This window comes from Hetaerina americana, unplaced genomic scaffold (genome assembly GCF_022747635.1).
Source record: "Hetaerina americana unplaced genomic scaffold, ioHetAmer1.1.p SCAF_68, whole genome shotgun sequence".
Classification (NCBI taxonomy): Eukaryota; Metazoa; Arthropoda; class Insecta; order Odonata; family Calopterygidae; genus Hetaerina; species Hetaerina americana.
Window position 1 is genome coordinate 704,317 of NW_027287294.1, and position 12,115 is coordinate 716,431.

The window sequence follows — 12,115 nt, forward strand, 5'->3', positions numbered from 1 at the left end:
TAGAACCGCAGTCGATTGTTCACGTTCTAGATGCTCATGTCTTAATAAAGTATTCGGACCAATCAGGTTAACTTCAACCTACCGCTTCATTTAAAATACGCAGGATAGTAATAGTGTACAAGCCAACACTTATTGGCCGACGGACTTAATATTTAATCCAAAGAAAAACTTCTAAGCTATTATAATCCTTAATAACATATCATTCTGAAATTTATTATCTTGTTTAACTATTCCGGCAAATTCAGTGCACACATGGACCGAACCTTGCTTTGAGCATAATTGGGCACCACCTTCAACATAGGCATATTCAAAACTAAGTATTCTCAGGCCCAGATTCTAATCCCGAAATTTTACCGTTCTCAATATTTTAATAGGAAAAATTATAATTTTCCCCAGAATAATGTACATTCACTCATCAAAATATGAAATGATTTTGCTAGGAGCATCGGACTTGAATGAAAATCCAGCCAATAGATTAAAATGTCACATTATGAATTATTTTCGTTCGTCGTCCGATTTGCAGAAAGCATATGATTTATATTTGACCTTTTGGAGATTCATTTACTTTCTTGAGATTGGCCTCCATGTTAATGTAGTTTCCCATAAAGAATAAGCCCTTAATGAAATTAGAACAGTAATCTGTGCTTACCTTAAGTCGACTGTGGTTGCAAATAAGGTTCCACCAGATTTTTCATAATTTTCTAGAGACATATAAGATCAATTTATAAAATAAGAGATCTATTACACTTATTCAAGAAGTAAAATTGATAATAAATAATTAATTTTATTAGGGTGTTCTGACTCAACTCCTCTTTTAGAATATTTGCATTCAGATATATTCATTTATATGGCTGAGCGAAAATATATAAAAGAAATAATGAATTACTAGGCTAATTTTAGACATATCAGCTAATATTCCTACCGGATTGGCCCACTATCATTAAGGGAAAATTGGGAGTGATGCAGATAAGTATGGAATGGAAGAGATGTCATACAATAAATCTAATTTGATGAATGAAATGCAATTATCGATAAAAGAAATAATAGAGGTACCAAACCAACAGGGCATATAAAATATTTTGGAATGGGTATGCACAAATGGGAAAAATTTCATTGATGGGGGAGTATTGACGTTTTGAACTGTAAGGTGGTTGTGAAGGGGCTATTAAAAAAAATGATACATGCCAGCTAGTATCAAACAAAATGAAAAATTAAAGAAAGGCTTCAAAGTAGTCATTAAAGAACAAAAATTTCCTGCTTATGATGTTTCCACCAGGTCGTTGTTCTACCTTGAACAATAATTCACTAGCTTCTTTTTGAGTCCATAGAAGCTAAAGAGGCAACTCACAAATATTGTCCACAAAATGGATAAAGCAGTGGAAACACTGAAAATCTATATTAATCATCATAAGCTCTTGAAGTTTCCATACTTCATTCAGGATAATAGGAATATATTCATAGGAGTTGAAAGTGGAGATCATACTACTACTTCCCTCACCTCCAAAAATGAAGGCCAACTAGGCATATTAAGGTGCCTTCCGTTACCAGAGTTTTTTGTTTTCCCCAATGGCATTAATTGCAGAGCATACGATATTTTATCTATTGAGTAAATGAGCCAAATGCAACTTTCACATTAGCGAATTAGACAAAGAATTACTTTGATAACAAGGGTAATCCTAAAATTAAGGTCAACATTTTGTTTGAAATGGAAACATTTCATTAAAATTAATTATACATTATTTTAAATCTTGAACATTCCTCTAATCATCTAAATAATTGCTATTTTTTTCAATGCATTTTAGGAGGTGCTGGGGCAGTTTTTGATTGTCCATGTCATACCAGCTCACCACCATGTCATTGAAGAAGCATTGGGCCTTATCTTTCACCTCCTTATCATTGCTTGTGACAAGTGATGAAACCTGGGTGTCTCAGGTGTGAAACCACACCAGAGACTAAACAGTAATGACATGAGTGGTAGCATTACCTTTTGCCCAAGTCGCGAAAATTCAAACAATCTGCCAACTAAATCATTGAAACTGTATTATAGGATTGAAACAAGGTTTTGTAGATCAACGTTATGGCACTTGGGGCCTAATAAATGCAGATAGGTATTGAGACACAAACAACTCATCTGGGTTATTCAGAACTGGAGAAGAGGAATGTAGAGCAAGGGCATAAGCCTTTTCCACAACAAACCTCAACCCCACAGGACTGGATCACCCACCTACCCACCCTCTAGTCCAGACTTAGCACCCAGTGACCACCACTTGTGTCCCAAGTTAAAAAAATATTAGGCCAACAGTCGCTTCGGTGGTGATGACTCAGTGCAAGATGAGGTCCAACACTTCCTTTACAACATGACAGTGAGCACGTACGACATAGGGCAATCAGAAACTGCCCCAGCATCAACAAAAATGCACCATCCAAAATGGAAATTACGAGAAAAAATATAAAATTCTCAAGCTTTATAATGATGCATCTATCATTGAAAACAAACTCTTGCTTCTATTTCCAAAAAAAATGTACATCTTACTTTTGGTATTACCCTGGTAATGCCCAAAAAAATACCTTGAAAAGTCCTATTGTTAGAAATCAAGAATTTTTCTGTAAAGATTAGCTATCCACATCTCAAAGGAAAAATTTCCAATGGTAAAAACCCAACATGTGAAAACATGCAATTCAAAATTCTTAGGGAAAAAATAAAAATAAATGCTGAATATAAATCAAAATGCTTTATTTGTATATACCAGGTAATGTATTCATATAGGATCGGCATATGCCTATACCAATAGGACAAAACCACACCCTGAGAGAAGGCTATTTCTTTTTTTTGCCAAGAAATCAAACAAAATTTTATTTATATCTCCTGCGGTCCTTTTCTTTGCAGTACTTTGTTCTATCATCTCCATCCGATTCGATACTATGATGTCGTCTTCTACTTTTATGGTGCCTCTTCTCTCTTTCTTGCTTTTTCCCACTGTCCGTCTTCTCCCTACGTCTCTTCCTCCCTTTGCTCTCAGTCTCAACCTCCTCACCACTCGAAGCATGCTCTTTCACAACATGGGTACCACCATCCCAGTACTTCTCACTACTATGTTTCATACCTTGGGAACTCCCTTTCTCATCAGCACTATACTTGCTGCTGAACTTTTTATAATCATGCTCTTTATAATTCCTTCTCTCACTCTCTCTACACGATGTACTTTCAGAGTCCCAATAATTTTTACTTCCAGAATCCCTTGAATGATGGGATCTAGAATGAGACTCTTGGAATTTGTGCTGGTCACTCTGCCTCCAGCCATCAGAAGATTCATAAAGCTCCCTTCTCTGATAACTTCTCTTCCTGTCGCTGGAATCTCGGGGCTTCCTTTGTCTCTCATTCCAATCGAATGACTTCATATTATCAGAGAAACCACTTCCAGAGATGCACTCCTGTTTTATAGGAGGTTCAATTATTTCTCCCTCGGAATGGTTATCAGATTCTACCAACTGAGCAGGCTCAGCCTCTTCCCTTTTTATTATTTTCTCATCTTTCAACCACTCCACATACACCTCCATTTGGTTTTCAATGACTTCCCGGATGATCTAATTGGAAATAGAAATGAAATTCATCAAAATAAATTTTTTAACCACAAAAACTAAGCCTATGCATATTATTTTACACTAGATTTCATGGTTGTTAAACTGCAAATATCAAATAAATCCACAACTCACAAGCTTTACCAAAGAAATTTATGATACGTATAATATTACTTGAAAAATACCAACTATAAATATTTTACATGTAGTTTAAAAATCATACAAAATAAATGATGAACTTTATCATGGATCTTAAACATAAAATTAAATTGAACTCCTCAACATACCATTGAAATAATAGTACAGTTAACAGTGTGGCTCTGTTCAGTAACATTGTGTAACAAATGAACTGTCCTGAGATGATTGGAGACATGCTTTGAAATAGTTAATCCTTTGCATTCCTTCATAAATACATGCCTTGTCCTGAAAACCCCCATTTGAAATTATATTTCAAACTCAAGAAAACTAGGTCCATTAACAAAAACATTACCGGAGAAATGTCATGTATGGACCTACAAGATTTGTTGTTCAACTTAACAACATGGAAGCATCCTGTAACCATAGAACCTCAGCCCATCAATATGGACTTAAAGAAAAATAAAATCATCTAGAGAAGGAATCCATACGCAGATTACCATTTCTTCCTAATAGTAGACAGATAAAATTAACTATCATAATTCTAACTGGAGGCTTCCATGATTTACCAGTCATTCAAACTTTATCACTTCTTTATTCACGATTATTATTGGTTATCTACTAAGTAGCCTATATAATGATACAACACTTTCCTGGCCTCTCCTAACAAAAACAAAACCTGACTCCAACACATCCAAAGCTAAAAAAGCACCCATTCAATTCACTTCCTTTCTAAGGATATTAGGAGAATTGTTTTAGGCAAAGGAGCTTTCACAAGGAGGAAGGCATTAATGACAGGAACATTGAGTTAGAATGTTAAGAAAAGGCTCATTAAAACTTAGATATGGAGCGTAGTTATGCATGGTACTAAATCACAGTAATAGAAGCAGGACATTAAGCATAGATTGGTCGCTTTTGAAATGTAGTTGTACAGAAGGTGGACAGAAAGTAAAACAAACAAGGAAGCGTGAGGTACAGTGGGGGAGGAAAGGCGATTGCTGGGAGAAATCCAAAGGAGATAGGAAATATGGATGAAAAGCACATTGATTGGCATTGGGATGTTGAGTATGGTGATAGAGGGGAGAACGTTAGACAAAAGGAAAGAGCAAAAATAGGATAGGGATGTTGGGTGGAATGAAGGGTGGTAGGAAGTATATGGAGATGAAGAGGGGCTTGTCGCAGAGTAGGATGTTGGATTAAGTTTTGTTTGGGGGGACAAGGGAATCGTTGCTGTATCACTTGGTAGCTTGGGCCCATTCTAAGCATACCTTAACCGGTAGATTACCAATAATTACCATAAAAAAACCATAGTAGTAGTAGTTTTGAGGGGAGGCGACCGACAGCTATGGTCATTTGCGCCATAGGGGATGGACAGGAAAGGATGAAGGGTGGAGAGAAACCCGGCGTCGGCATTAGCCTACTCTTTAAGAAAGGCGCAAAGGGGTCCGCAGTTTAACGTCCCATCCGACGGACGGCGTACTCCCTCAAAGTGCCCTCCACAAAGCACCTCACGTAGGGATCGAGATACCTCTGAAAAATATTCAACACCGCTGGGATTTGAACCCGCGCCCTCAGGGTGGGAAGCCAGTACGTTAGCCCCTGCACCATCTCGATCCCCATTAAAAAAAAAAAACCATAAACTCAGTAATCAACCCGAGGGTCGGTTTAGTAGGTGATGGTAGAGTTCACCCAGTACTAAGCCCTATGCGGCGTGTGAAATTCACACGTCAGGATAGGGTGGCCAGTTCCTTTCCCTGTGCCGGTTATGGTTTCCCAGGAGGATCTGGTACCCGAAAAATCACTTTAGCTTGGGTGGAGCTGCAGGTGCCCAGGGTGCCTTGCCCAGGAATCGAACCCAGGACCCTCCAGTCAGCAGTCCAATGCTCTACCTACTGGACTACCATGACCCACTCCATAATTACCAATATCTATTATTTCATAAATGAAATATCGGTGGTTAAGTGTTGAAAAAAGAAACGTCACAATTTTTGAGCAGCTCAGTTATACTAATCAAAATATTTGCAAACTCATAGCATAAAACATTATTAATCTCCAATTAGTCCACCAACATGACCATTCTTCTGAAAATAAAATCAAGGTTGAATAGCCTCACAAGTTCAATCATATGCTATCCGAGACATGCAACTCTCTGCACAGGTACTAATGGTAAGAGTTACACAGTTAAAGGGGCATTGGACAGGTTGGTAAAAATCTGTCTGAATCATTACCTCGGTGTGACTCTTCCTGTTTATATGAACCTTTTTCCCTTCTTTTCGCCGCTTTGCATCTCTCTCTTCAATCAGCCTTTCCAAAGGTGTCTTGTCTCTCGTTTCCTCTTTCTTATTCTTGAAACTAAAGAATGAAGACAAAACAATGTCTCTAGTCAGGCAGAGCTAAGGGTACTATACCATCTGGCGAGGATTATCCTTGTGCAACGGACTTACTTTTTTTCCAAATCTTGTTCCAGCAGAGATATGTCTTTGCCTTCATTTGGGCTGACAGTCTTTGAAATCACATATGAATGGATGGCTGATCTTTCATCAGAAGTCAGCGAGGACATGAATCTATCAGAAGTCATGGCTACATCTCTGTCATCCACAGCACCAGGAAATCCTACAAATGGCCAATTTAATACAAATATTATGCATCAATATGGTAACACAGCCTTTAAAAAAAGGGAAAAATCCAGCTTCATACAACCCACATGGATAACAGAGTGGGTATGAATTGCATTCAAGTTTTCCTGGCACAGACCAACCGATAAGAATATTGCCTGATTACTGCTGAAAAAAAATATTTTCTAGCCTTTGATTGCAATGTAAATGTCACGCCAAAGATTTTTCTCCATTCAAATCAGAAAATCTCATCACACTCATTTTAATTAGGTTTCTTTCTGAAACAATATTCAGGTTTCTGCACTAATGATATAACACAATATTTTCCCCAGATGGAATTCAAAACACTGATCTCTCACAGGTTGAAAGGTGGTCTCTTAAGTAAATTCTCAGATGATCACAGGTTTTCACTTGCAGTTTGGGCCTTGATGAACGAAAATTAAGATACAAGGGAAAGTTTTAAGAAGAAAGGTGAAGTTCCAACGGAACAGAAATTCGATTGACACTTTATTTTTTAAAATGTAAAGCCATCAAACGCCAGATTTAGAATGAAGAGGACATCATTTTTACTAATGGGTAATTAGGCTCCATAGTTAAGTTAGGTTTACAGCAACAGTCATAGTTCAGTCAAGTACCACCCATTTGGCTTGCAAGGCACACTGGTTGAGAAAAAAGCAGATGGAGCTCTTTGAAATGTTCTATCTATTCACTCTAGGAATGGAAAAACCATTTTTGCATTATTCTCAGGTGTCCCTTAAGAAAATTGTCCACCCTGATGAGGAGCATGACCAAAATTCATAAGAAAATTTTATTTGCTCCATCACTTCTTTTGAGTGGATAGAAACCTCGCCAATGCAGTGAAACGGGTGTTAAACATATGTTAAGCTTTCAGTAGAGATTGATGAACAAGTTAATCGTGAATCATGGGGAATTAAATTGGTCCAACAGTGGCCCATTCACAGGATTAAGCATACAGTTTAGTTCTAGTAGAACACCCAAATAATGGTCCCTAACGGATATAATATCCGACCTCATCAATCAAGTTGCCCGTTAAAAAAATAAATAAATTTTATCACTGGACCAGTTCACTTGTGAGAAACATAAATATCCTATGATATAACTCTTTAACAAAGGATACATGAGAGGCGCCTCCTTTGCCTCCATGAACCAGCAACACCTTTCATAGCTTATCTTACGTTATTATCAAGGATTCACACCAATGAAATCTTAAGCCAATTCCTAAGTTTGATATTAAAAAGTTTAGTCATAAAATTAGAGTAACTACAATATTTTGAAATCATCTTTTAAAACAAAAACCTCTTACAACCCAGTTTTGATAGATGATAAGCACAGTAATCTTAAAATTAAATTTTCAAAGGATATATCACGCAAACTCCAGAAATATCGAGATATGGCCAAATGTACTCACAGGAGGTTGGCTGAAAATCAAAAGAATTATACAGCTGGATAACATCCCGGTTAAGTATACAGTTTAATCATTCATTCCAGAATAGAATGGCATTGACAAACCTAAAATGAATGTTAAAACACATACCTATAAGCATCGCTGGATTTTTTTCCTTTGCTTGCCTCAAGATCGATACCTGAAGATCCTTGTCCACTGCATAATTTGAAAACAATAGCATACTTTAATACAGGAAATCCAGGGCAATAGTAATTCAATAAATACTTTCATTATGAAACAATTATCATTCTCAGTTTTGTAGATATCTTTGAGTATTGTCATGGCAGAAGTTTCGGAGAGCCCTGAAATTTGCACGAGTCAATCGTGAAATTATATCACCTTTTAAAACACTTGAAGCATTTAAATCAACTGGCACGGGAGGGAAAGGGATGTCCTCCGGATGATAGCATTGTTTGCTCAGTTTGCAACATTCAACATGCCTTTGAAGACTCGACTTTGGTACGACATGACCATCATCAAATGGACAGCAAACCATTTCCTGCAAAAAGATGATGAATCAATAAATCCATCAGCAATGAACATAAGAAATTATAAAATCATCAGGCTGACCTGTTTTTGATCCAAAGACTTGACATCCCACTGAAGTTGTTTGGTAACATCAAATACTATACCCCGTGCGTCGCTAATATATCGATTCAGAATTTTCAGCTGCGCCTTCCTTTTTTCCAAGTCAATATTCATATCGGAAAGAGAAGTCATCTATCTCGTATCTTATGCCCGATACTTTACATATTATCCATTGCCCACGTACCACAAATTAATGAAAATGAAACCAAATGAACATAAAATCGCAATCGTCTTGTTTTGAAAAAGTAGATAGCACTGCGCATTGTGAACAATTCGCATGCGACATCTGTAGCAAGAAAAATTAACTTGTGCAATGTGGTGTTCTTCACGCTCATCGTGCCGTTCACGGCAGAGACTACCTAGAGTGAAAATTTTGAACTAATACGTATGCATCACCCGCCAAAAGTACGGAGATTAAATTTTAATTAAATCTTTTTTGATAAAACACCTAATCAGCGCCCAATATGGTGTCTCCATTCGATGTAAAGGAAACAAAATTTATAATAATTTTAAATTCAATTTGTTGTCTCAAATATGATATTTGCGAATCCAATATATTAGTGTAATTAATGTTGATCGCGCATAAATTCAAAATGGAAAACTGGAAAAAATAAACAAGCATAAAATGTTTTCACCTACATGCTCTTATTTATCTGATGATATTAGACAACGAGCTGACGAGCTAATACTCCAAAACAGGTTTGTTATTGTACCATCTTCCGCTGGAGGTCTGTCGCATGTGAACTTGGGCGGTGGAGGGAGGTTGGTGGGAATCGGAGAGAGCACGCGGGAGTCCTCGTCAGTCTGCGGCAATCCTTCGGGCGCGACGCACGTCGTTTATGGTCAGCAGACGAGAGTATCGACTCTGCAGTTAGTATTTATCACAGTGATACTGAAGTTTTCACGTGAAATAATTTTCAGCAGTGCAGGAAGGTCTGGTAAATCCCGCTGTGCTAAAATGTGCTTCATTGATAATATCATACTTCAAGAGGAATTTTGAAACGGCTCTTTTTGGATACTCGATCCCTGACAGTGGAAAAATTCTCCGACAACTAATCCCAGTCACTTCGGTAAGTTTGTCATATGAATTATGAAATTGTGTTTAAGGGTAAGCTGAACATGCCATCTCCAATGGAATTCCCAGGGTATATGGATTAACATTCTTAGAAAAGCTGAATGAAAGGATACATTTAAATGGGATGTAACTGAAGCCATCTGAATGCATGGACATAATTCATTATTCAAAATTTTAATCATTTTGTATTGCTTTTTAGTTTATCAAGTATTCATTTGGACAAAGTTTTCCTTGCCGCAACTTCACTGTTGCGTTCGCGTTAGCCTTCATTGTTAGATCATCTTAGCCCAATTTTTCCAGTCATGTGTCTAGAAAGAAAGGATAATACTCACGTTGAATTCCTAGGTGATTGGTGAAGACACAAACGACAGGAAAATATTTTAAAATGAGGAAACGACAATTTCGCCCCATTTTAAAGAACCATTGCCCGATTTACTTTACTTGAAGTTAATCAATATTACAAAAAATATTCATCCAGACATATCCTCGGCACTTGTGACAATATGTTTCAGTTGTGTTAACCTATTCAATCAATTTTGTACTTATCATAATGTCTGCTGGATATGCAGTATTTCATTTCACGTGTAATAATAAACTGAACCATGAAACCCCAGTGTCAAAATCAACAGAAAAAATAAACACATCATAGCTTTTAACATTACAAAGGATTTTTTTCAGTTCGGAACCCTCTCCAAACTAAGAAGCGTGTATTTTGGCCGAACATAACTGTTATTCTGCTCAATGTTAATTTTACATTCGAAACATCCTTCCTGTCTAAAAACCCTTTTCACTCGTAACATTATATCTCATGACAGTCGGCAATTGAACAGTGAAGTTCGCTGTCACTGGTAATTTGTTAAATTTTGAAACTCTTTTAAAATTTCAATATATACTATACTATATATAATTTCAGCATATACCCCTCGTTTGTTTTTTCCCGTCAAAATCATTCTATTCTCTATTCAGACAATTGCGCTATTAACAAATTCTCCGGAGACATTAATGGCGCGTCATAACTTGTAGAGGGTGGTCACCTTAGGCGAGACCATGACTGCATCCGTAGGCATTTCCCTTTGCAAGTTCACCTGATTACGTCGCAAATAACGCTTCAGAATTAATAGCATAACAAACGCACCGGAATTCAATTACCTTATAAAAAAACTACGTCCATTCGATCGGAAGGGGAAATGTGTTTACCAACAGAAAATGACATTTCCATGTGTTGCTGGTGAAATCTATTTATAAAATTGGAATATAAATAGAAATTCCATTGAAATTTTTTTGCTCGAGGAATTGAGTCAGAGATCAGGTGTAAAACTAGCCCATGAATCAATTAGAAGCATGCTAACAATATATGGGGTCAACTAAAGCATATGGGATTCGTGGGAAGCGCACTCGCACCTTCGCACCTTCATGGGAAGTATTTTGAACGATGACGATCAGGTATTGGTAGGGAAGAAGCATTTTCGTAATTGTAGTTGGCAAAGAATAACAATGGAGTTGATGGCAAGGGACTTGAGGAAGGATCCGTAGAAAATATAAGTGAAAGCTATGATGGAGAGTCTTCCCGTAAAGTTCGGAAATTTGGTCGTTGAGGCAATAGTTTATGATGCATTGGAGGCTTTAGAGATGCGGGTTTGGAGGATGGAAAGGGTAAAATGAAAGAGGTGGGATACAAGCGAAGATGTACTACTAAGCATGGTATGGGGGGGGGAAGTGGGGGGAGAGAGGATTGTTGGGAGAAATCCAAAGAAGGCAAGGAAGATGGATGGAGAGGATTTTGATCGGCGATAGAATGAGGCATGGAGGTGAGAATGTTGGGTAAACGAGGAAGGGCGGGGGAGAATAGGTACGCGTATGCTGGACGGAATTAAGGGAGGAATCAGTGTGCAGAATCGAAGATGGGTTAACTGTAGTAAATGGTTTTATGATGCGTCATACAAAGTGAGGCTTAGAAGTGTGTCCAACCAAAATCTACCCTGAACGACGGAACATCATTAATGCATAAACTATTAATTAATACAACTACAAGGATGGAGGTCACACTGCAGTCAGAGATTTAAGTGTGGGTTTTTTATTCTATAACTCCCGATTTTGCTTTAAAAATGTAAAAATTTTAAAATCATTGGCTCATCAATTTTGCGGTGACGAATATAGAATTATTATTATTAGGTAATCTACCGGTTAAGGTAGGTTTTTGGATGGACATAATTACTAATGAAATAATTTGTGACCCCTAGCAAAAGACAAAATCCTACTCTACGTCAGGTCCCTCTTCAGCTCCGAGTACTGCCTTCCTCCCTTCATCCCGTCCAACATCCCTATCCTGTTCCTTCCCTTTCCTCGTTTGCCCAACGTTCTCCCCTCTATCACAGTCTTCAACATCCCATTGCCGGTCAATACCCCCTTCACCCACTTTTCCTGCCTCCATATGATTTCTCCCAACAAACCCCTCTCTTCGCCCACCATACAAAGTACTTCCTCGTTTGTTTTCTTCTCGGTCCATTTCACCTTCTCCATTCTTCCCCACACCCACATTTCAAAAGCCTCCAATCTACGTCTATCCTCCTGCTTCAATGACCACGTTTCCGCACCGTACATAGCTATGCTCCATATAAAAGTTTTTACGAGTCTTTTCTTAACATCCATAACTTCTAT

General features: G+C 37.7%; 1 protein-coding gene across 1 annotated transcript; it reads right to left on the reverse strand.

Annotated features, from left to right (window-relative positions):
* Nucleotides 1–2,717: 2,717 nt before the first annotated feature.
* Nucleotides 2,718–8,619, reverse strand: LOC139696117 (U11/U12 small nuclear ribonucleoprotein 48 kDa protein-like). The gene is made up of 6 exons (XM_071594719.1): nt 8,365–8,619; nt 8,134–8,293; nt 7,885–7,950; nt 6,159–6,327; nt 5,943–6,066; nt 2,718–3,585 (listed from the first exon to the last, which is right to left on the reverse strand). The coding sequence occupies exons 1-6, from the start codon at nt 8,512–8,514 to the stop codon at nt 2,854–2,856; spliced, it is 1,401 nt and encodes a 466-aa protein (XP_071450820.1). The 5' UTR covers nt 8,515–8,619; the 3' UTR covers nt 2,718–2,853.
* Between the last annotated feature and the right edge of the window lie 3,496 nt (nt 8,620–12,115).

Bases quoted from the DNA above. Each gene is read 5' to 3' on its own strand.
- LOC139696117 (XM_071594719.1), bottom strand. From the start codon at position 8,514: ATGACTTCTCTTTCCGATATGAATATTGACTTGGAAAAAAGGAAGGCG. The intron at 8,294-8,364 runs GTCAGCCTGATG...ATCTTTTTGCAG, and splicing joins AGTCTTTGGATCAAAAACAG to GAAATGGTTTGCTGTCCATT. The intron at 7,951-8,133 runs GTGATATAATTT...CAAATTATGCAG, and splicing joins TGCTTCAAGTGTTTTAAAAG to TGGACAAGGATCTTCAGGTA.